The following is a 26,801-nucleotide window of genomic DNA, read 5'->3' on the forward strand; positions in this document are numbered from 1 at the left end:
TATCGGATAAAGTAGGTATATGTTGCTTAAACCAATTTAAAATTTGATGACTATATAAAGAAACTCTATCGGGTCTTAGTAATTTATACACGATTTCGATTTGTCTTAACTCAATATTTATTATTTACTAACTTTTCGTAATAAGTCAACAATATTTTTAGTGTAAAATATGTTTAAAAAAGGGATGTCTAGTAAGTTCTTCAAAATTAAAAAAAACGAATAAGAAAAGAGATTCTCCTTATGAATTTATGTTTTTATTATTTTAAAAGCATACTTTAAAGTAAATTATGAAAATGTCATTTTGACGTGAAAACGTCTTCTAATTCGATTGAGCCGGCTCTGCACGCACGAAAAAACATGACGTATGCGGCGTTACCTCGCTCTGAGGCGTTCCATCCAAGGCTTGAAGTGCAAGCGATAGCGCCGAACGAGCGACAAAAAGGCACAGTCGGCCTCCGCGTTCGACATCTGTCTCTCTCCTACTTGAGTGAGCGATGCGTCCGCGTGGACAGCTTCTATACAATAATACATTTACATGTTTTCGGCAAGGATGAAGTGCAGTGAAAAGTGAATGTGGTGTCAATTGTTTATAGCAACGATCAAGCAGTTTACAGACAACCAATTTGTTTTTTTAAATAAGAGAAAAGGGACTCCACCACAAAACCTCTCATTGTAAAAAGTACTTACCTGCCGCACTTAATGTGTGTCATACAATCATATTAACGTTATAGAAATAAATGTGATACTCTAAAATAAAGCAACTAAAATTTTAAAATTAACCTATACAATTGGCCCACTTACGTTGCATACAAATCTTTAAACTCAACTCTATAAAATCGTAGGTACAAATACTATTCCAAAAGAAAACGGTTAAAAATTGCAGCACTACCCGCTTATACCTCTCTGCCTGTCAATTCAGTGTTATGTAGAGATTTATATAAAACTGTTTTTGCACCATTGTATAACCATATGTGTTATGAGTAAATAAATATTGAGTCAACTTCGGTACGGTAATCATTAAGAATACCGGATGTAAAGCAAATCCAAAATACCGCTGTACAACTCATCTTGGGCATCTTGGGCAAGGGGCGAAAGCCTCTTTCGTAATACACACATTCGTTGCCCTGTCGGGCATCCGAGTTGGCACATCATATTCTCACTACACTTATGGTACATCTAGTGAATACGTGGTTTAAATGTACCTAGTACTTTATATTTAAAGCCTTAATATTAAAACCAGCTTGATTTGTGAAACCAAAACAAATGGTACGTATCACAGATTTCCTTCTTTCCGATAACAAAATAAAACTAGAACTTAGATGGTAAAATGTGTAACAAAACATCAGACAGAGTATTCCTGTTTGTAGGAGAAAACTAGTCAAGAAATTACAACATCACAAAAATATTAAACCTCTTATGAAGCTATGAAATCAGATGCGCGCGCAGAATATTACAGAAATAGTTTAATTTTATACATAAGAAGTTCGAACTGGGCAACCTCGCTGGGTCTGTTGTAATAAACGCTTTACCTCTGAAAGTTTTGTTGTGTTTGACGGGACCTTTTATTCACTTCTAATGAAAACAGAAAAAAATACTTCATATTACGCTGTTAGGTGGTAATGATTACGGTTATTCAATGATTTCTTAATTTTAAGCCCTGATTAGGAAAATAAAAAACCTCTCCATGTTAAGGATACAAATAGATCTATTTTTTGTATACACTTACTCTGCCAAATGCCCCCCCGAACAGGTTTTTTATTTTCCTGGTCAGGCATTAATGAAACATAAAGGGATTATTTTTGGGTTTTTCCAAATAACAAACTAGGTACTAGTTCTACTTTGCAGAGCTGTATTATTTTCGGAATCGAAAACCTCTTTGCAGGAAAACCTATTTACTAATTACAAATTAACAGTCTTTATTTAACAATAAAAAAAATAACTTAACCTAAATCTTAGTTGGGGAGCGGCGTAGTAGGAACCATTACTACAATCATTGTTGTTGTATCTAGGTATCAAGTAATAAAGGGCGCTGATGGAGGTATGCCCTGCGCAGGGGATAATATTACAAGTGAAAGATCCGATTATATTAGCTATTATTATATATGCCGTGGTGTGACGGCAGATCTACACACAGTTGTCATCATCCCTCATCTACCCTAGGGTGTCGTACAAGGCGACTAAGGGAATATAACAGAGTAATATCAGCAGCGTTCTCTGTGGTACTAATTGCATCTACTGCTATCACAAACCCATCTGCCCAGCGTGGTGTTTATTCGCAAACCCTCCTCTTGGGAGAGGCCTTTAGTCGGCAGACTGTTTATAGCCTCTTGATGATTTATAAGCTAATTAATATGAATATTATTATTATACAGGCGTGAATAGGAAAAAAAACGCAATAATTCGCATGCTTTTGTAAAAATCTCACTCTGCGCCGCAGTCATTACAAAACTGTTGCCAATTTTCAATTAACGACGATCTCCAAGAACTATCATAAGACAAAAGCAATCAATATTTGAATTATTCCGAATGATAAAACACTAAGCATTTCCTATACTATCACTATTATAAATTACATCGACATATTAAAAGACTAATTTAACACCGACTACTTATTGCTTTATTACTCTTGCTATCTCGCTAGTACAAGCGCATTGTAATGTGACGCGAACACAACAATAGCCGATCACAAAGTTAGTATGATTGGCTCAAATAATTTCACGCTAAGAAAAATTACACTGGGAAACGAATTTCGGTATTTAACTACTTGTAATCTAATGGAGACCTGACATTCCAACAAAATATTAACATCCGATTCCAAATGCGATAACTGAAGAAACATAAAATATTTTATGATATTTTTATCATCTATCTTGGATCCACCCTTTAAAGACCTTTTAATACAGGAAACATTTCCAAAACATTTACCATAGTAGGTTTAGATAAAACAACAATTAAATTAAGCACAGACAGAATTCCTGTTACTATACCCTTATTTTAGTTTTCAGTGTCAGTTATAATGCAGTTTAATTGTTCAGTTAAATTTTTTCGAACCTCTTCGGATGCTTCTGATAACGACTCCAATATTTTATCTTTCCTAGAAATTGTTTCATCCCAGAGAAACGAGCTTTCGTCGTCCAGGGTTTTGCTGGTTTCTTCAAGATCGCTCATAATTTTCGTTTTCTGCAAAAAACAAATAATTGACTTGTTTTAAATAATATTAAAAGCTGTTTACCGCTGCGTTGGAGGACGTTTTTAAGCTTCTGGATTGGAACGGGCTTGGCATCAACATCAACGGCGAGTACATCAATTAACTTCGGGTTGCCGACGATGTGGTCATAATGGCAGAGACTCTGGGTGACCTTAATGTGATGCTCAATGACCTCAGCAGAGTTTCTCAATAGGTGGGCCTTCGTATGAACATGAGCAAGACGAAAATTATGTCTAACGCTCATGTTCCGCTCCACCCAGTAATTGTTGGGAGCTCTGCACTCGAAATTGTAGACGACGAGTACATATACCTAGGACACACGATCCAGTTAGGAAGGTCCAATTTCGAGAAAGAGATGAACCGCCGAATCCAACTCGGATGGGCAGCGTTCGGGAAACTTCGTGACATCTTCTCGTCCAAAATCCCTCAGTGCCTGAAGACGAAAGTCTTCGAACAGTGCGTGTTGCCAGTTATGACTTACGGAACTGAGACATGGCCGCTAACTATGGGCCTCATAAGAAGGCTCAGAGTCACTCAGCGGGCGATGGAGAGAGCTATGCTAGGAATATCTCTACGCGTTCAAATCAAAAATGAGGAGATCCGTAGAAGACCTAGAGTTACTGACATAGCTCAGCGAGTCGCGAAGCTGAAGTGGCAATGGGCAGGGCACACATCTCGGAGAACCGATGGACGTTTGGGTCTTAAGGTGCTGGAATGGAAACCCCGCACCGGTAAACGCAGCGTAGGTCGGCTCCCAACGAGGTGGACGGATGACATCAGGCGAGTCGCTTGGAGTCGCTGGAGGCAAGCGGCCCAGGACCGTGTATTGTGGAACTCCCTACAAAAGACCTATGTCCAGCAGTGGACGTCGATTGGTTGACATGATGATGATGATGAAATAATATTAAAATAGTGTTGGTAGGTTAAGAAGTATTGACATTTTATAAATCAATTTAAATTAAGAATAATAGAGGCAAACCCCTACATACAGCTTAGTTCATACACCTCGTACTGACAAATATTGGTTCCATAAATTTTTTTGTTCATCAATATATTCATAATGAAAATGGTCTTCGTTTGAGGCTCAATCACGCCTAAACCACTGATCGTATCGACATGAAACTACCACCATTCGATGCGAAATTTTTCCTAGATGGTTTATGGCTATCTATTTTTTGAATTCCAACATTCCTTCATTTTTTTATTGCTGTTTTACTTTTATGAACATTTATCCCGCTAATAAAAACAAAAGATAAGCATTTTCTCTTGATTCTTTTGTTTTCATGGATTTCAACAGAGTGTATTAAACGGATTATGGTTTTTTACATTTAGCTAAGAATCTACTCACGGTAGTGGAGAACGGCTGGACCAATTGGGCTTTTTTTTTATCTTCAGAATTGTCAGGAGAAAGTTTTGTATGTAAGAAAATTTTAAAAAAGCCCGAAAAAATGTAAAAATTTCGATGTAATCGAAGAATTCCCATCTATATAGTCAATCACCACGAAATCTCGGGAACCATAAGACTTAGAAACGTGAAACTTGGTAGGAATATTACTTTTGCTATGTAGAGGTCAGCTATGAATAGATTTTAAGAAATTCATTCCCCAAAGGGGATTGCGGGGGCGTTAACAATGAACAATTCCCGTTTTTAAACTATAGCTCCTATAGACTTCAAATTTTGTAGGAATCTTCTGTAAGAGGTGTAGAAATAGGCTATGAACGAATTTTACGATAGCTCACCCCACAGGGGGTTGCGGGGGTGGGTATTAACAATTAATATTTTTAATTTTCCAGCTAAAGCTCCTACAAGCTCAAAATTTTGTAGGAATTTTCTATAAGTGATGTAAAAATGATTTATGAACAAATTTTACGATATCCCACCCCAAAGAAGATTGCGGGGGCGTTAACAATGAAAATTTTCAATTTCCAAGCGATAGCTCCTATAGACTCCAAATTTAGTGAGAGTGTTCTATATGTAATATAAAAATGATCTTCGAGCGGATTTTACAATGAATCACCTCCAATAAGGTTCGCGGGGGTGGGTGTTAACAATAAAAAAATTCAATTTCGAAATATAGCTTCTAAAAATTCTAAATATGGTAGGAATCTTTTATTATTCACATAAAGAACATCTCAAAATGGATTTCAATAAAGTCTACTTCCGACAGGAATTGCGGGGATGGGTGTTAAAATCTAAAATTTTTATTTCTAACCTGTAACTTCTACAGACTCCAAATTTGGTGGGGATCTTCGTGTATGTAGGATATTCGTGTATTTCCTTACAACAATCGTCTTTTTGGCAGCGGAGAAAAAGTCATTGAGAGGTTTCAAAAACTTAACTTTACATGTAGCTATCCAATCAACGGACTAAGAATTTTACATTCATTTTACTTTTGCAGACTACATAACCGACGAATTCTTTTATTGCGGGATCGCGGAAATGTAACAGATTAAAATGAATGCATTTTCCAAGCACATGAGATGTGGAAAAGAAATTTAGTTACTTATTCCAATAGAATTCATAAAAAACATTCACAATTAATTTTCTATAAAAAATTGATGTCACGGAGAAAATTTTAGTTAACAGAAAATTCGTCGCACTTGAACCTAGACAGATTTCAACTTCACATATGAGACTTGCAATGATTTTAACTTAAACTTTCAATGCTCATTTCAAATTTTTTTCTTCATGTCAATTATTATTAATTTTTGGAAGAAAGGCACGGAAATGTTATAATGATTGCACATTGAAAGTTACAATGAATATTAGTGAGAAAAATCACCTGGATGAAAGATACAGGCTAAATCGATGGAATTTGGAATTTGAGTAAGTCTAAACAATATTGATGCTTACAGTTCTACCCGCGGGGCCTATTTATGTTCATACAAAAATAAAAAAAAGGAGAATAATAAAAATATGAAAAAAATAAATAAAAATGAAACATAAAATGTAATTTATTTCCTTTTTCAATTCGCCCAGCGAAGCGGGCGGGAAACGGCTAGTATATTAATATGTACAGACACTACAATGGAAAAAAAACGGTATAAAACAGATCTTTCTTTTTTTTACGGGGAACATTTTGAAAAAGATACATTACGTTTAATCATGGCAATTTTGATTAGTCAAAGAGTGTAAATAAACAGAATTGGCACCATTAGGGACTTAAATTAACTCGGTGCATCTTAAGGATACGACGGGTTAATAATAAATATAACTTAATTATTTGTCGTTGCCCGTAGATTGTTCAAGCCATAACGCCTTACGATACGGGAGATTAGATAAATCCCAAGCATTATAATTAAGGATTTTAGAGTTACTGCTCCCAAGCGCAGCCAGGGTGTAGCATTTAAAATCCTGAGTTTAGAGGTGCCCCAGACGAAATGCCTTATGTTGATTACATACTCTATTTAATATACTTCGCAAAAAACCTCAATCAGACAACTGGGATGCAGTTATTCGATGAAGCGAGAGTTCTGTTCAAGATAAAACTACTGATATTATCTTGAACAGAACTTTCTTCGGATGCGGGACGTTACGTTAGACCCTATGGGCAATTAGTTTCAGTACGTACTACATAACAAATACGTAACATTTAAGTATCGAAATATTTGAACATCCGAACGTCTTATTCACCATCATCATTATCAACATCACTTTAACCGATTGATGTCCACAGCTGAAAATGGGTCTTTTTAGGGAGTTCTAAAATCCACGGTCCTGAGCGGCTTGTTGGCGGAGATAGTCTTGATGCGCTGCATCGTCAGGGACTGGTTGATCGCTAGCCCCATTTATGTCACCCGTAACTGCCACTTGATATCCTGATCCAAGAGTCTCAGTTGTGCCGGTGGAGTCTTAGTGAGTCCAAAATTAATGCTGTGTGGTCGGCCTATGGGTCCACGGTGACGGGGCGCCTGGAAGGATGTCGTCGGAGTACTGGGACTACAGCACAGGCGAGAGGCTGAACTCCGCTGCGGCACTCCATCGAGTATGTGGCGTTCCTCGGATAGCGTTTGGTCTATCTTTACCCTAAATTTTCTATTTTGCAGGAAAGACCTCACGATTCTCACTATTCTCTTACTCTTCTGACTTGGTGGTCTTGGCCTTCGTGCCACACTATATCGAAGGTTTTTTCATGTGTCAGAAGACCGCCGTGGGATTTTCTTTCCTGTTAGTGGCGCTGGTAACCTTCTGGCGAGTTGCTGCGTCGTTCTGTGTTTGGAAGCCGAACTGTTCCGAACATCAAGTCCAACTCGGACTGTGTGGAGACTAGGTCGCGTCGGACCTCCGCTATTTATATCGCTTCGGAGGCCTAGAACATTCTCATCCGGAAGTCGTACACAAGTAGGTAAACAAATGAAACTTTTCGAAGTTCGCCATTCTCGGAATTACATTCTGCGTCGTAGGTACTTGTTGCCCGACACAAACATTACGTACGCTACGCTATGTCCACGCGTGACTGTGGACTTTACGTTCCTAGTATTAAGGTTCTTTGTAACAAAATTATAATGCTGGCAGATGCTTACTACTGAGAAAAGGTACTAACTTGTTTCAGGGATTCATTCAGATAATCCTTAACGTCTTCATATTCACCAGATTTTGTCAACTCATCCAGTGACCCCATAATTTCAAATTTATGTTTTATTCCATTCGTGGTCAAAATCTGTAAAATACAATTTAGAATAAGTACTTACACCTTACCTACTCCTATCTGTCTATCTTGTAACATATTTTTTACCGCCCCATCCTTAAATTTCGATCACCCTAAATAGCTTCAAATATCCAATTTCATTTGGTTGAAGATTTCAGGTTGAAGGCACAGTAATCCTCTGGTTATGGATAGGCCAAGGGCTAACAAATGGCCCATTTGCTTCCTAGCGAATCCGTCGCATTAAAAAAGCAAATGCTGCATAGACTCAACGTCCTCGTTGCAGGTCCTACATTTAGGGTCATCAATAATGCCCATTTTGAATAAAGTCAAAGTTAAAAATATCTTTATTCAAGTAGGCCCATAGGTGGCACTTTTGATACGTACATAAGAATTACACGGTAGTGAGATGATGGCGATAACCACATTCGTAAACTTAAAACTAAAGCTACGAGGGTTCCAAACGCTTCCTGGTCTAAGAAGAAGCCCACAACAAACTTAGCCGGGTGTTTTTTTTTTTCGTTATCACCATCTCACAATGTCATTTTAAATTATTAGAAGAGCAACCTGGTTAGAGCCATAATTTACACCCAAGCTTTTTTATCGTTTACGTAGTCCTTTATACTATAATAGGACTTTTCTATAAGCTTACGTTTAATACAAACTTTGAACTTTTTAAGAGACATCTCTAAGATGTCAATTGATAGTTTATTGTAGAATTGTATTTTCCTTGTCCTTTAAACGAATTATGAATTTTATGTAACCTAGTATATTGCACTGTAAGTTTATTCTTACTTCTAATGTTAAAATTATTGCAGTCACATTTAATCGTAAATATAGAAATGTTTTTATGAACGTACATTAAATTTTCAAATATGTACTGACTGTACACTGTCATTATTTTAAAATCTTTAAATTTATCTCTCAATGACTCTCTCGGACCCATTTTGTAGATAGAACGAACAGCCCTCTTCTGCAGCACGAAAATAGTGCTAATATCAGCAGCATTACCCCAAAGTAAAATTACATATGACATAATGCTGTGAAAGTAACTAAAATATACCAGTCTAGCAGTTTCTACGTCGGTCATATGGCGTATCTTCTGTACCGCATAGGCAGCAGAACTAAGCCTGTTCGATAAATTATTTACATGAGGGCCCCATTGAAGTTTAGAATCTAACGTTATTCCTAAAAAAACTGTCGTATCCTCCATTTTCAGTTCCTCATTTTTAAGTAGTACAGTGGTTTTCACGTGTTTGAATAGCATTCCGTGTGTGAAAAGTATTCCGTGTGTGAATAGCATGGACATTGTGCCAAAGTTCTCTCCTACTCGGTATGTTAGGAAAACCTGCCTTAATTGCCCCAAGAAATTCTTAGAGTGCCTTAGGCACTCTATTCTGCCCATTTTGCCGTAGATTTGCATGAAACGAATATTCCTTTTCAGGACTAAAAGTAGCCTTTGTTACTCTTCGTCCTTTCAATGCCAAAAATCAAGTCGATTTGGTTATTATGTTAGAACGTGAATGTAGTGAACGTAATTGTTCGTGCAAAACACGAATGTTCCTGTAAACCACCCTTCGGAATGGGATGCTTTTCCAGGACTAAAAGTAGCCTATGTGACTCTGCTTCCTTTCAACTAACACTAAAAACGAAGTCGATTAGTTGCAAAGTTCGGTCGTGAAGGAAGGACAAAGAAACACACTTTCGCATTCATAATAATATAAAATAGTTAGGATTCCGTAGGTAATTCGGGACCTACCAATGCTTAAGTTTAAACAGTGTGTTAAAACACATTCAATACAAGGCTCTATTAATGACAAGGTTGCTTGGAAGCAGTCAGCTCCGCTCGCATCTCTCGCGAAATAGGAAAATGATTACCTATATTAATGTTGGAAAATAGCAACTGCTGAGTTTTATTTCGGCTCTTTTCGGTAGCAACTGCCTCAAACCGGGGATAGAATAAAAAGAAACAAATAGACTTGTCGTTTTAAAAGTGCTTATAGAAAAGACCTACATGAAATTAATGTTTATTTTTTCATTTTTAAATAATATAAATAGTTTTTCACCATTGGATAGAATCAGGCGTTACTTTGTGGAATTCCATGATAGGTACCATAAAATTAAGCTTAATTTGCTATACTCCGCGAAAAGATGTTGATTGATTAAATTTATATTCAAAGGTTTTTCAACACTTACATAATCTGGAGCTAAGTATTTTTCCTCGAGTTTATTAACGGATTCAATTTCCGCTTCCGATTCTACAACTTGCCATTGTAATTCAATGTGCTTTGGCACATACACTTTTCTAGCAAGTATTCTGCAAAGAAAAATACACTTAGTGGTTAAAGATTAATTTTTGTTCCTTTTCAAGTTAGCCCTTGACTGTAATGTCACATGTTGGTTAATGATGATACAATGAAACATGGGCCTACCTATTAGGGCTTTGGCAGTTTTATTAAACCATTACACCTTATCGGTTTCTACGCGGCATCGTAACGGAACATTGTAAAGGACTTGCCTAGAACTTAGGACCACAAAAAAAAATTGACATGTACCATATTTTTTTGACATAAAAAACATTTCTCCTACCTGATTGATCTATCAACGCACCGCCATTTTAATCATAAGAGTAAGTTATTCAAAACTTTGACAGTAGATTTCTTTTATTACTTGAGAAAAATTCTTATATTCTTTTAAATTTCACCCCCAGGGATGTTAAAAAATAGGTTAAAGGGGATGAAAGTTTATATGAAAATTTTTTTCAAGTTAAACACCATGGAACTTGGTTTTTAACTATCGGTTAAAACTAAAGCTATAAAAACTGAAACATGTTATATGTTTCAGTTTTTATATATTCTACCCCCAAACAGGTTAGGGGATGAAACTTTATAATAAAATCCTGTGCTCAGTGGAGTTTTCTAATACTTTGAAATAGGCACTTCTTTATTTGAAACAGTAACCCAAAATACAAAGTTTTAAAGATATTCTAGTTCTATCTTTGGATCGTTGGGTTTTTAAGAAGTTATTGGATTCAGTGATTCCGGGCGAAAAAGGCAGACTGTCAACTACAGTGGTTAAAAGCTATGTCTAAAAGTCAGTAGGTATCTTCCTATTACAAAACTAAATGTACTTATTAATTATTAAGAATATATTAAGAAATAATTAGTATCACAGAAGCGTTGATAAACGGCACAGCGCGAGTCAGACTTGCACACCAAGACATCGATAATTTAGTACGAAACGTATAAATGGTTATGCGATCCGACCCGATGGTATAATAATATTAACTATTTTGTTTAGAACCGCGTAACTACGTTTATTTATAAAGAATTATTGCTAGTTAAATTTCCAACGACTAGTGATGGTTGTTTATTGTTGATTTGTTACTAATAGAATGGCTAGACCATTAGACCGATGTTTAGGCTGAAGAGCTTTAAATATTATGGCTTGCCCACACCCTGGTCCTTATATTTTTTCAAATTAGCAGTCACTTAAATGTCATTTATAATTCAATAGCCAATTCAAAGCTAAATTTATGTTTTATTCCATGTCAAACTTTGGTAGTTTAACTTTATTTTTGTCTTATAAAATACTTTTATTACAGTTGAGGGTAAGCATACTAAATAATATATACAAACAAGTTTCTCCATAGAGTCATGCAAAAAATTAGCCCAGTAGAAAATCGTAAACCAGAATGCTAACCAGAACTATACGACCTATCAACGCCACCGATCAACCTTATTTAAAAATGAATACTTACTGACTAATCTTTTTCAACGCTTCAAATTCTGGATAAAATGTACTAGACTTGAAACCTGGGAATTCAAAACTTATGCAGTTTTTTATGTTTTTTTTTCCTGCAATCCAACCAAGGCTTTTAATATTTTTGCAGGCTATCCATACATTTTCACAAAGTTCTTCCATTGAACAGGAGCTTGTTTCATTTTCCTCATCAGAAATAACATATATTTCATCCTCTGTTGGAGTACAAACGGACGATGGTTCCAGAAAGTTTTCAACATCCATCGAGATTTCTTCTTTAATATGTGAAGTCACAGTTTGTTGCTGACTAGTTTGTGGCAGTGCACTCGCATTATTTTTTTCATTAGATCTCTTGTTTATTTCTTCTGGATTCAAAATAAACATACCACGTTCCAATGTTGTATTTTGTTTTTTAGGTATATTATCATTACTTTTGATCTGCGGGAAAATTTCTGCGATTGGTTTTGTGCCTAAGGCAGCTTTACTACTGGAGATACGTTTAGATGCAAATCTTTGCTTAAACTTCGTCGACAACAAAGAACCCTTTAAATTACTAATGGTTGTATTAATCAGTAAAGATCTTTTGTTACTCTTTTTAGAAGATTGAATGGGTTTTAAGCAACCATTTGGGGTAAGATGATAAAATCCATTGGTCTTTCGAATCTTGATAGGTTTAACCTGTTTAATGTTAGTTTCAGTAGCTTTATTCGTAATAGGAACTTCCGTCTGAAGACTAGATGCTATATCATTAGTAATAACATTATACTGTACTGTAGAGTCGCTGTCTAATGTCACCATTCTGTTATTGTTTAAACAAGCTGGTGGTATAAATTGTAATGGGTTATCAATAACTTTTGCATTATCAATTTTATTAGTTGTTATCCAGATACCTCTAGTAAGAAATTTAGGAATAACCGTATCGATGTTCTGTACTTTTTTAATAGCTTCTATACCTAAGCTTTCATCTTTTTCGTAAGGTCCTATAAAAACACAACAATCATCTTCACGGGGTATTGCATAAATGCCGAATTGAGGATCGTTTTGATCATTGGAACATTTCTGTGATGAAAGCCTGACTGTTTTACCGGAAACTCTTGCCACATTGATAGCTTTAATGACACTTTCATATTTAACAAAAAACCCTTTCCTGAAGAATTGAATTTCAGTAAAATCATTTTCAACTTTCATAACAAACCATTTAGATATTATTATTTCAGATTGTGCAGCGTTGTCTACCGGCACTTCATTACTAGATCTCTGTTCCAATTCAGTTGTACTGTTATGTACAACCGTAGGCGAATTTTCTAGATTGTATTCGTCATAAGATGTATTCAACACTGAAAGTTTTTCGTCAGCAATCTCAAAATTATCAGTTTGATTTTCTTCCTGAAGTGTAGGTTGGTTTTCATTTACCTTAGTCACTGAGCCTATAAGTTCCCAGCAACTTGATAATCCATATAAAATACAAAAATGTTCTTCAAGGTCTGTTGCATTTGTTAGCAAATTTTTGATAGTTACAGGATATTTATCTATGTCAGATAAATTAATATCACTTATATTGGTACAGTTCTCAAAAGAATCATTTTGTGCATCTATGGCCATATAAATTCGAAAAGGTTTTTGTTTGGAAATAAGAAAATAATTTTTTCGTTCTCGATACCTACTCAATATAAACTCCCAAGAATATAAAGATAGTCTTCCCGTTCTTGGTGGATCTAAAGAAAATTTAATTAAACCTTTGTCAGCTCGCTGTTTATATTGCTTATAACTTGTTTCAAGCCAAGCTACTAACTTTGTTTTAACTGGCAAGCGATCGCAAATTTTCTTCACATTGCCCTCAGTAGTACTGTGCTCAATTACATTACTTAGTAATTCTTTTAAAGTTGAAGGCGTTTCATGTTCTACATTTATTATCTCATTTCTATCAAAATCTTCAATATTGATTAAATGTAGAATTTTTCTACGTAAACTCGTATCGTTCTTCTCCATTTCTAAAACTTTTTTATGGGTACTGTTATAATATTCGTCACTATATTTTCTACCACCATAGGGTTTAACTCTAGCGCAGGTCGATCTATTAATAATATCAGAAGAAAAACAACTCTCCTTTACAGCATTATAATTTTTACTGTCTTTATGGGATCGTAAGTCTTGTCGGAACCGGTGTTGTTTAGTAGTGTTTACCTCCTTAGTTAAATCGATATTGTCAATTACTTCATCGCTCAACATATTAAGGGTATCAAAGGTTGGGGTGATTAATGCTGATATTGCAATGTCATTATCGATTGTTTTCTTTTCTTCCAACTCTGTCCAACAAGTTTCTGTGAATTTACCTTTACAAAAACACTTATATAAATTATGCACCATGCACAATGGCTCTACACTTTTACAATCTAAGTTTGGGCAAACTATAGACGGCATTAAAGTTTTGTTGCGCTCAGTTTTTAAGCGCATATTACTATAAAAATCTGCATACTTTTTTGAGGTTTTCCAGTTCCTTCTGTCAGACTTCAATAAAATAGTTTTATCACTCGTTACTATGACTGTTTGGTGAAATTTATGTTCCTCTTTGGCTAACGTTTTTCCTAATGTATTATCAAAGTTGATTAAACCAGGGATTATATCTGAACAATCTTCGTTATCAAATGAATTCATATATTTATATTTAGAAAAATCACACTTACAGTTGAACATACATTCGATTCGCCCACAATGGTTTTTTAAATTATAAGAACATTTTAGAGAATCACAAATACATCCTAAAGTACAGCAATCCTTCTCACACATTACAGTTTTGTTAGATTCAGTGGTCTCGGGAATCGTTATAACGGTGACATCAAGTCTACTCAACTCCCCATTACGTTTGCTTTTGCTATTTGAGTAAGTATTTGTGTTTAAAGTTTTGTATGTTATTGTTTCGCGAGGTTCGTCCTCTCCAGTGTACATGTCATCTTGTTTTAAGCTTATATCTACAGCATTAATAACATTGTCCAAAATTGTTTTTATATCAGAGAATGTCATTAAATCTTTTCGTGGGGAGCTACTTGTTGTAGAGTCGTGATAAAAACTCTTATTGACAGTATCACCATTACGACGCATCAGTAATCTATTTTGAAAACATTTGTAACTTAAATCAAAGGTCACACAAGAATCATCGCTGATTTCATTTTTACTTGCAATGCCATTTTTATTTTTGCCTAAAACCGATAACGCAAACTTTGCCCATTTTGATGTTATGAAGCCATCATTTAGAAAAACTGATTTGTTAATAAATGTTTCAATTACTGGTGCCAATGGTTTGCCATATGAGGTTTCCACTTCTAAACCAGTTTTAGGTAAATCAATTAATTCAATTTCACCAAACTGATATTTGTGATATGAGACATCTAAATCTTTTTTCTTCGTCAACGGACCTGGCTTAAATTTAACATTTAGCGAATGGTGCAAAAGTTTTCTTTTTCTATTTAAAATAGTACTTTTTGCATCTGACTTTTTCTGAGAAGTCAGTTTATATTTACCAACATCGAAATTGCAAATGAACTTGTGTTGACCTCCTTTACTGCCATTTACTTGAATACACTTTCCTTTCCAAAGAATATATTGGGAGGCAAATATCTGTTCTTCTGGATTTATATTCATTAACATTTGCCAAGCTGATTTTGACATAGGATTATTACTTTTTAATATGTTAATAGCAAGTTCTCTAGTTTTTTCGTCCTTGGAAGTCCCATATCGTATCTTACGCAACAAAATATTTTTTTGTTTCTCTAATTCAGATGGCAAATAACTATAAACGTCTTTCTCATAAGTATTTCGAATATCTCGAACCGTGCGGACTTTTTGACCATTTTTCTTCTTTGTTACATAACATTTATCGCTTTTTGCCGCAAAGTCACAATTATTACGTATAAGAATTTTATTAATCTTTTGTGGAGAAGGTTGAACAGGATCAATTTTAAGTAAATCAAACAAATTATTCTTTGAAATATTGTTAGATCGGGTGATATTTGATGAAAATACTTTTCTATCATACTCCATTGTTAAATAATCAATATCTGAAAAGAAAGATTATTTTGGATTACATAAATATGTCAGGGTGGCGCAAAAAAAATTGACTATTTTTTTTTAGTCTCACGTGAAAAAATATCGGTTTTCGATGTTTTATGAGCTGTCTCCAAAAAAATTTTTTAAAAGGTCAAAAGATATATTTTAAAAGGTCGCGCAGAATTTATAAAATTTGAAAATTTGAATATTTTTTTTTCTCGTTACGGTATATTATTATAGACCAAAAAAAATAAGTTCCTGAAAGTTTCAATTAAAAATTCAAATTTCAAAAGGTCGCTCAGAATTTTTTTAAATTTGGAAGTGCGTTACTTTGGATTTTGTCGAGCGACCTTTTAATATTCAAATTAAAATTCTATACATTTAATGATAAAAATATTCATTCGTCGACTACTTTATTTGAACATTCGTTACATTTGTAATGTAAAGAATGTTCAAATTATATATATACAGAAAGAACCTTATCTTGGCGACCCAAGGTTATTAAAGCTGAAATTTTACCGAGTGTACCATCCACTAATAAAATTCAAGGTGACCTTTTACGCCCGCTTAGTGCTCTTTTATTATGTACGCATCAATAAATCCTTGTTATTATGTTTGTTCAGTCTATACAAAATATTGCTCCGAAGGTACCCGTGCTGCAACCATGTGGTTGGCTTTGATTTAATAACGAAAAAAACCTTTATCGTGTACAACCATATGAAACAAACGGAAATTAAATTTATAAAGATGCCTTTATAACCAAATTCTAATGTCTTCTAACAATAGTACATATTTGCATACTAACGTAACAACTAGGTTCCCTAGAATAGTAAAGGAAGACCACAACTCGCGAGAGCATACTTATAATTGGTGAGACTAAGACGGATCCTTTTCAAGGCTCGGATTGTATTTTCTAAAGACCCCTCACTAGACTAGTTTTACAAATGTATCATAAAACTAGTCTGCAGGCTGTTAGTGGAAGCAAAATTATTGGGACGGCTTGCCAGAAAAGTAATCCAGAAATATAGAAAATATGATGGTAAAAGATTTCGAAGAGTCGCCCAATCAACGAGGTGTTAAAAAGCTAGTATATAATTAAATATGGTGGTCAAAATATTAGAGAGTATGGAGATGTTCTTCAAGATACGGGGTTGGTGCCATGAGAAAAATTAAGGGTCGTTGGATAAGTTCCAATATAAAAATATATAATAGAAGATCATGATTCTATGACCGGTGATGACCGTACCATACCAGTAAGTAGCATATTTCAACAACACAGTGATCCAAAACATACGGAAAACAGCGTATATATCATAAAACTAGATGATTTTTTTTTTCAATTACCGCAAAAATCTGAATAAAATATTCAGATTTTTTTGTTAATTGCAAGACCACCAGGGTCAGATTTGCTAAAATCGCTGCTTGATTCCGTTTACCCAATTCGAGAGCAGGTTTTTTAAATGCAACCCAAACGATGTCACTCGTGCCACTCGTTTAACCAGATTCTGATTAGGAGACATTGTCTCCACGGGGAAAGGACAAAATGTTTATCTTCTCCCACAGTTTTATCCAGTCTCCAAACATGTGCGCACTGTTGGAAATAATACCTAAGTAACAAACGTGTAATATCAAACGAGAGTAAACTTCATTTTTCCTGGTGCTGTAATTTGGGTATTCGTAAGCCCGATTAATGATTGAATGATTGAATACACTTATATTGTACACCACATAAAAATACAGGCAAAATTATACATAAGCGGCCTTATCGCTACATAACGATCTCTTCCAGGCAACCGACGCGATGGCATAAAACACAGCTCAAGACGAAAGGTAGGTGGTGCAAGTTAAATATATTAATAAATATATACACATATATATATACCTATATATATTTATATATTAATACTAAATATCTATACAACGAATATCAAGAAATAGGAACAATATTGTCAATCCCCAAACAAAACAGAAGATAATAGGCGTTACTAAGGTTCCGATAATTCAGACCAAAAATTATCTTTAACAAATTTTATAAAGATGCTAATCGACTGTGCCTCTCAGATTTCAAGAGGCAAGGCATTCTTAAGCTTAACAGCCTGAAAAGACACAGCTGTGTACAGCCTGTAGTGAAAAACTGGTGGTATAAAGATAAAATATGTGAAGGCACCCTTAAAATCAGTTTCCTAGCAGGACGGAGAACTTCAACCGGGCGACCCACAAATTTAAATTTTTCCTTTAAATAAAGTGGAGAAGAAGGAAAAACCAACACTCAGTAGAGAATAGAAAGAATGTCCAAGTTCCTGCGAGGTCGAATAGGTAATCACTTGAGACGAGAACGAAAATGTGGTACATGGTCATATTTGCATAACCCAAATATGAACCGAATGCTAATGTTTTCAAGTCTCTTAAGTTTATTTAACTGTTCGTTAGTTAGCTTGCATGCTTACATGCTTGCGTCAGCGTAATCCAGAATAGGCAGGAGTCTGTGCTAACATAATCTTGGTAGGAATTGGAAGAAAAAATCGAAGACACAAAGAGCCTAGAGATGCAACAGTTTTCCTGTTGACTTCCTTTAAGTGATAAGCTCAACATAGGGTTGAATCCATAGTTACTCCGAGATTTCTAACGCTGTCACAGTACGTAATGATAATTCTATGGGTGACAGAGAAAACGAATCAATTCTTTAGATTAGGTTCCCAATACCAATAATAATCGCCTGGATATTTTAGAGTTGACAGTAAGACCATAGGAGAAGAAGGCCAGAGAGACGAAAGATCTTGAGTGTAAATTTGAACATAATCTGCATACATGTCATAGGGAGAAGAAAATTTTGGAGTGATAGAATTAATGAAAACAGACGAGAGTCATTGTGATAACACGCCGCCTTAAGGCACACAAAGACAGATACCACAACAAGTTGTATAAGACTCTTCAACGCAAGAAAAAGCTATTAAGAATTACCAGATAAAATTTAACCATATCAATATTTAAACCTATCCTTACACACGCACGCAAAACACAGACATGCACACACACACACACGCACTCACAAACACCCGCACACATACAAACACCTACACTCACTCAGTACGCCACACTTATTATATAATCAATATATTATATCTCAATTCTCCTAACTCAAATAAAAAATTAAATTGATTAAATAAATATAATAGTTTGTAATTTTCAAAAAAATTATATTATTTGAAATTGTAACACTTAATAGTTTAAATTATTATGTGCAATAACGGATGCCTTCTATCAGGAGGATCAGATTACTATCCATGCCCCAACGAATGTCGTCAGTAACTTTAATCAGAGCAGTAGCTGTACTATGAACGGGACGCAAACCGGATTCCACGATGAGAAGTGTTCAGGCCGCAGTCCACCTCGCTGACCCAGTGCGGTTTGGTGGACTTAGCACGCCTTTGAGAACATTGTGGAGGAATCACAAGAAAATTTTACTGGATTGTGCAAAATGGAGTCTTTTATTCAAATGTATGGTCGAGAATAACATATCTTTTTTTTTAGCTACATAGAACGAACATAAAAGAAATACATAAAACATTACTAAAGTCTATTTATATTCAGTCTTACCTGTCTTATACTGTAAACAATCTTTGAGTTAATTTTTAGCGTATTTTAAATTTGGAAGAAAATAATAAAAACACGCTGACATGAAGTAAGTCTTTTTCGATATTGTTTGTTACATATGTATGTACAAAAAAATTGTTTATATTCTCATGGAATACGCGGCTACCGCCTGAGCAGATAAAGTAAGGCCGCCAACCGCAACGTATTCATTATAAGACAAGTTAGAAAAAATTTAGAGGATGAAACTTATAAACTCAATGAGAAGCACTCTGCATTATAAGAACGTACATCATCTATAAAGTTTGTCGGCGACTGTGTTACCCGAGCGTGTGGAGAGCTTCTAATCGCCTGGGCGCCACTCGCTGAGTGCCTGGAACGAACGCCTCGTCCGAGCATAAGAAATAATCAAATAAATATCAATAAAACGCGTCGACGCGCTCGCCGAGCGTAGAGCAGTGCAGGCGAGCGGTGGCGACTGTGTGGGCCGCTCGGCTCGCCTCGTGTACAGTGTGCTGAGTGCGAGGTTTTTCATCTATTCGATCGCGTAAAATATGATTTGTATGGCGTCGAAAGAGCGCCATCTAGGGGCCAGTAGAGGAAACGTCATTGGTGAGTGGCAAGTGAGTGCAAGTTTTTTACGTCCTCGGTACCGACTATAAATCACAGAGTAGTATTCGGGAGTGAGAACGTTTAGCGTACGTGATTGGTTGATTAAAATTTGAAGTGAGTGAGAGTTATAAATTTTGACATTAGGAGAAGTAAATTGAGTCAAAATTACGTTAACGCGATTGAGAAGGTTGTCCCTTAGATTTTTATAGTGAAACTTGAAAGTAGAAAGAGAACAATTAAAAAGGAACTTATTATAATTCCAATTTAGTGTTATAGTGGTATAATAATTAATAATTAAGTATGGCTGGGCGGTATTTCTTTGCTTGGAGGATGTTTGCGTCCGCTAAAGCACAAGATGACGGCCGAGTGGCGCAGTGGGCAGCAACCCTGCTTTCTGAGTCCAAGGTCGTGGGTTTGATTCCCACAACAAGAAAATGTTTGTGTGATGTACATGAATGTTTTTCAGTGTCTGGGTGTCTATATGTATATTACAAAGTATTTATGTATATTATTCATAAAAATATTCATCAGTCATCCTAGTACCCATAACACAAGGTACGCTTATCTGTATATTATAAGTATTTATGTGTATTATATTCATAGAAAGATATTCATCAGCTATCTTACTACCCATAACACAAGCTAGGCTTACTTTGGGGCTAGATGGTAATGTGTGTAGTAATAACTATATGTAATAAATAAATATACGTAGTATATTTATTTATTACTTAAATATATAAATATACGTAGTATATTTATTTATTACTTAATATTTAATAAATAAATATTCGTAGTATATTTATTATTTAATTACAATACCAGTGTGGAAGCAAGTGCTCGCGCGTCGTTTAATGCAACGACCTTACGCAGAGGAAGTTTAGAGAGAGATACCGCTACTCCAAAAAACTATTCAAGTTTTTATGCATAGAGCTAAGGCGATTGAAAAATTTAAGGTCATCCCAACGCGTTTCCTTGGAACATAAAGTATGTATCAATACTATTCAATTCAATTATGAGTGGACGCTGAGGTCTCCATGCCTAAGAATTATAAAATTGTTCTAAGTAATTTCACAACACACCAATCAACTTTAATTTTATTTGGTTTACTGCTCCATATATTTTTATTTTATTTTTTATTTTTTCTTTAATTGGAAAACCAACAGTTGTAGATACTAACTAGTTAACAGATTGATTGACTTAAAACTAATAACAGGTTTCCACAGATAAGTCTTATATAAACAAGGGTACCTGATAGAACCCAGCAGAAACGCAGCAAACTAAAACAAAGTGTTAAGTTTACCTAGCATGCAACAGTTTATCTACTAATTTGCGACGTACACTATTCATATTACCATAAAATAGGTCAATTTCAGGGTCATTGTAAACAGAATTAAGAAGGCGAGAGACACGGATTAAAAAGTAATTAAATCTATTCTTAGTTTTAGTTAAGGGTACGTGCAGAATCTTTTTATGCCTAGGTAATCGCGAGGGTACAAATAAATCTAACTTAGTAAGTAATTCCGGACTATCTATTGACCCTCTAACAATGTTAAGTAAGAGACAAACGTCGGCAATGTTTCTACGTGTATGAAGGGGTACAAGGTGTAAATCCGAACATGATATTTCGTAGGAAGTTTTAGGAAGGTGATATTTGTGCTTAAGGAATGTAATGAATTTCTTTTGAATACTTTCTAATTTATTGATATAAATGTGATACGCAGGATTCCATATTTGGCAAGCATACTCTAGTTGACTACGGACCAGTGAACAGTAGAGGATTTTGATGGTTTTCATTTTTTTGAATGGTTTACTAACACGTATAATAAAACCTAAAGCTTTAAATGCTTTGGTCACAATAGCATCTATATGATAATCAAAAATTAGTTTAGTGTCGAGGAGTACCCCGAGATCTCTTATAATATCAGTTCTGTTAAGGTTTTGATGTTTTAAAATGTAGTCATAGAGAAAAGGTTCCCTTTTCCTAGTAAAAGATATAGAGTTACACTTTAAGACATTAAGATCAAGTTTATTTTGAATGCAGTAATCATCTAATCTAAACAAGTCAGCTTGTAAAAGTTCCGCATCTTTAACATTATTGACTGTACGAAATACCTTCAAGTCATCAGCAAAAAGTAAAAATTTTGAATGTATAAAGCAGAGATCGATATCATGAATAAAAATAGTGAATAAAAAGGGTCCCAACAAGGACCCTTGGGGCACACCCGACGGTACTGCCATCCAATTTGATTTAAAACCATTTAACACAACTGTTTGAAGTCTGTTATTAATATAAGAAGAAAACCAGCGAAACAAATCTCCTCTGATCCCAAGGGAGGCCAGTTTTTTTAGAAGCAAGATGTGGTCAATCCTGTCAAAAGCTTTGCTATAGTCAGTATATACAGCATCAACTTGGTCACGACTATCTAACTTATCAGTAAGAAAATCTAAGAATAGTGCCAAGTTTGTGACCGTAGATCTACCCTTTAAGAAACCATGTTGGTTCTGACTAAATTGCGACTTTAGGACATTATAGCATTGATTATATACAATACGTTCCAAAACTTTGGCCACAAGGCAAAGTTTAGAGATTGGGCGATAATTCTCTACCATATTTCTTGGGCCATTCTTATGAATAGGGGTAATATAAGCAGATTTCCAAAGAGAAGGCATATATCCTTCAGATATAGACCTCCGAAAAAGAATAGAAAGGGATATGTCACCATCAAATCAAATGCGGGCTGACTCGTCTTCATTTTAATTGCGCGACGACACTGTTATACCTTATTCCGAAGGAAGACACTTATATTTCAATCCACCGCAACGTAAACAAAACATTAGCATAGACAATATAACCACCTTAAATTTTATATACAGCGGCGTCCATTACGAATACCTTCATACTAACGTCTTTCTTAATTAGGTCGCTTTATCTCACAGCGAGAAAGCGTTAGAGCTTCGATGGTAACTCACACTCACATTGCCTTATTGCTCGACGCGTTTGACGTTATGTCGATTTACGTGATGGTTAAGTCATTCGAATATTTGTCAGTGGCGGTACTACCATACAAGCCGAAAAGCCGGGCTTGCGTTACAATAATTACGCTGACGCAAGCTTTGTTGACTTAACTGAAGACCAGTTAAATAAGCTTGAGAGACTTCAAAATAGTAGCATCCGGTTCATATTTGGATTGCGCAAATATGACCATATTTCCCAATTTCGGTCTCGTCTCAAGTGGTTACCAATCCGACTTCGCCGGAATTTGCATATTCTTTCTATTCTGTACTGTATCTTGTTCCATCCTTCTACTCCTGTTTATCTCAAAGAGAAATTTGTATTCACAGGGCCTCCTGAGGATGCTCGCTCTACGAGGAGGTTTATCCTAAAGGTGCCTGGTCATAAGTCCTCTTTTTTCCACAAATCCTTTACGGTTCAGGCCGTTACACTTTGGAACGCCCTGCCGTTAGAGATTCGTGAGGCGCAAACGATCGGGGAATGATCACTGTATTCTTAGTTGTTTATTTCGTTTTCTACATATTTTTGAGGGTTCTTTTATTATATTATTTTTTTTTTTTAATTTTTTTTTAATTTTTTTTTTTTTTTAATTAAGTATTTATAGTAGCGTATTTGTATGTTTATATTTTTGTATATATGTATGGAATATATTTTATATTTTTGTACATATCTTTAATATGTAATGTTTAGTATATACTATGTTTTATGTTTTTTTTTATGTTAATTTAGTTTTAAATCCTAATATTTAATTTTGTTTGTTGTACAACCTACTTATTTCTTATAACATTTTCTTGTATGCCTTTGGTTGCCTGGAAGAGATCGCTATTTAGCGATAAGGCCGCCAAATTGTACGTTCTACCTTATTGTGCTGTTGTATTTGTATGTCTGTAAATTTTCTCTGTGGTGTACAATAAAAGTGTATTCATTCATTCATTCATTCATACATAAATATCTCTTTAAAATTTTTCTCGACTATTCCGAAATGAAATTAACAAAATAATTAAAACTTGATAGCAATGAGGATATAAATAGAATGTTTTAACTTTTGCTTAATAATGTATATACTCTTTGTCTACTTTACTGCAAGCACTACGTTACTCTGGCAGGTAGTCTCTGTGGTAGCAACCAGCCGAACGGCGCGGCGCCGCGCCGAACTGTCACTATCGCGCTCTTCGCATGTCTTCGTACGCGACCGGAGGCCCCGCTTTGTCTCGCTCACACTCATTTGCTTATATGGGGCTTTTATTTTACTGCTCTCTCTCATTGAAATTTCGATGTATTTAGCAGAGACAATCTAGATTATTTAATAATTTAGTATGGAGATCAAATGCCAGATTGCTAGTTGAAGTTAGTGAAGATGACCAGCGAGCGAATTGAAACAACTTCACGCGTGTTATTGTTTGCGTTACAACTAGTTGACACTTGACAGATTCATTATTATTGATTAGTAACTACTTAGTTAGGAGTTTATTATTGTTTTTTTGAGTTGAATAGTGCATTTTACTGGTTTGTTTTCTTAAAAATTATAGTAAATATTGTTAAATATGAGCTCAATTTGTGTGCAAATTGTTACTGTGGCGAAATCAAAAAATAATTGGCGAACAACAGGTAAATTTTTGCATATTTTTTTTCTAATGAAAATAATGGTTGGAACGCGGCTGGTTACGACATAAATTACCAGGCATCATAAGAATTAAAGAGAGCAGAACTCAAAGAAACACTTGGGATTACTATGATTACTTTTTAATTTTGGCAAACATTGCATAGAAACTTCTTTATCATAATTCGCGTGCCGTAGTGTTTTTCAAAGATTTGTTGATATGGTTTGTCATTTAGCACAACAAGAATGGTGACTTAGAGATCATGACGAGTTAAATTTGTCCTTTAGGTAACTGGGCTTGCTCAAATTCAAAACCCTAGGAATGCCACTGATATTTGTGTGTAACTCACACTCAGCACTCTGTTCTACACTGGCTTCACTTAGTCGACGCTCGTCAAGACGGCGGTTTTATAGAAAAAAAAGTTAGAAAAAAGGAAAGTGACGAGTGGCGAGCGCGAGCGGCACTTTCACACGCTCGTGTCGTATTTTTGTGTTCAACACATATAAATACTCAGCAATGTCCTCATTTATCTACATACTATTATTTATTTTAGTTATTAATAGATAATAAGAAAAAATTACTTAAAATTTTCGAAATAGGAATCTTTGTCATTTATTTCTATCGAGAAAATTTTACTCAATTGTGTAAAGTAGGCAATAATAACGTCAAGAATAATATATCGATATTTTGCTGTAAAAAACTGCATACATTTTTAATAGTTTATGTTCTGTTAACCTCATTTATCAGCCTTTAACCAAAGGGCATCATGTTCGACGGTTTGTCGGCAACTGTGTTAACCGAGCGTGTCGAGAGCTACCTCTCGCCTCGGCGTCACTCGGCGTGAAGTAGGGGTATTAGATGTACCTACCGATAAATCACAGTGCCAACTTATCAAAACAAATAACTTTTTTTATAAGATACCCACTAAAGTAAACTATTAATATAATTTATTATTATAATTATCGAAAAGGGTTATCGAGTCTGATCCTAGAGCGGGCAGTTACCTTGGCCAACGAATTAGTTTGGCCATCCAAAGGGGCAATGCTGCCAGCATCTTAGGAACTGTGCCTCGCTGCGGTGGTTTTTTATTTAGTTTTAAAAAGTTTATTTTAGGTTATATTTTAAAACAATTATTTCAAAGAATAAAAAAAATATATATATGTTATTCATTTATTATTAATAAAATTTATTATTAAAATAATATTTTACTGAGAATATTAGAATAATCCGCTTCATGCATGTACTTACCTAGGGAATTAATCCTCGGCATTCAAATTATTTTTTTGTTTTGATCTTATTGATTACACTCCCTAGTCAATATACATTATATTATTTTTTTCGTTAAATACAAAAACACAACCTAGTCGAAAAGCGTATAGGATATAACTGACACGACAGCTTACTAATAGATACTGCCTATTCTGACACCGACTAAAAGTAGGTAACTACGCAAAGCGCACAACCGCCACGCCTACAAAACACTTCCACTGGTTTTTCTATTTCGTGCATTAAGCCAACATTTCTTAATTTACGTAATTTAATTTTAGAAAAAGTTGAAAGCAACACCTACCAAATGAAGATTATGAAAAACTTGGTCGCTCCACTCGCTACAAAGAATCTCAAATTTCAGGTAAGATGAAAAAAAAATTGAATTCAAAATGGTTGTCACTTTAAAGTCTTTAAAGTTAAACTACGTTGTTACATCAACCTTAATCAGTTTTGTTTGGAAAAAATAAACCACTTTATCATTTTATTTTTGTATAAAAACTCCTTGTACTCGCGTAGAATTGAATATTTTTACTTTTAGATGTATCTGTCTATGAAAAAAAAATTGTGCCGTAGCATAGTGAAGCACAGCTAAAATAGGTACGCCAGCAAACCAACAGCTGCTGTGAAGTGTAAACTGTGTTAAGAACTGACAGATGTCAGTATCGACCACGCGTCACGTCATTTAATTGCGCAGAAACTGTAGTCTTAAATTATTTTAGGTATTTAAAAATCACTCCATGCTACTTAATCTCACAACCTACGAATAATTACAAATGTACTTACATTTATAATCAAGGTAAGTGATCAAGTGCAGTCTGTTAAAAAATATGGAAAATGTTTATCACGTGATAATATAAGATGGCCGTTGTTCATATCTGTTCAGGTAATTTTTAAATCCATTTTCATCACTTCTGCAGTTTTGAGAAAACACTTTTATGTATCGTTGAGTTACATTTGATACTTTTTTCAAGGCAACAGCTTTATTATTTAAAAATGATCACTGGTAGTTTTATAAAAGCGTAAAATAATTGGTCACGCTTAAAGCTTCATCGCCA

General features: G+C 34.9%; 1 protein-coding gene across 1 annotated transcript; it reads right to left on the minus strand.

Moving 5' to 3' along the window:
* Positions 1 to 584: 584 nt before the first annotated feature.
* LOC120623637 lies at positions 585 to 26,801 on the minus strand. The gene is made up of 5 exons (XM_039889736.1): positions 26,530 to 26,801; positions 11,615 to 15,671; positions 10,051 to 10,171; positions 7,753 to 7,869; positions 585 to 3,180 (listed from the first exon to the last, which is right to left on the minus strand). Exons 2-5 carry the CDS (start codon positions 15,652 to 15,654, stop codon positions 2,995 to 2,997), a joined length of 4,464 nt encoding a protein of 1,487 aa, XP_039745670.1. The 5' UTR covers positions 15,655 to 15,671; positions 26,530 to 26,801; the 3' UTR covers positions 585 to 2,994.

The sequence above is a fragment of the Pararge aegeria genome, chromosome 5 (assembly GCF_905163445.1).
Source record: "Pararge aegeria chromosome 5, ilParAegt1.1, whole genome shotgun sequence".
NCBI lineage: Eukaryota > Metazoa > Arthropoda > Insecta > Lepidoptera > Nymphalidae > Pararge > Pararge aegeria.

Excerpts from the sequence above, each read along its gene's own strand:
- LOC120623637 (XM_039889736.1), bottom strand. The coding sequence starts at position 15,654 with ATGGAGTATGATAGAAAAGTATTTTCATCAAATATCACCCGATCTAAC. Across the intron at positions 10,172-11,614 it reads GCGTTGAAAAAGATTAGTCA|AATACTTGCTAGAAAAGTGT; the intron begins GTAAGTATTCAT and ends TTTTCTTTGCAG. Across the intron at positions 7,870-10,050 it reads AATACTTAGCTCCAGATTAT|ATTTTGACCACGAATGGAAT; the intron begins GTAAGTGTTGAA and ends TGTATTTTACAG.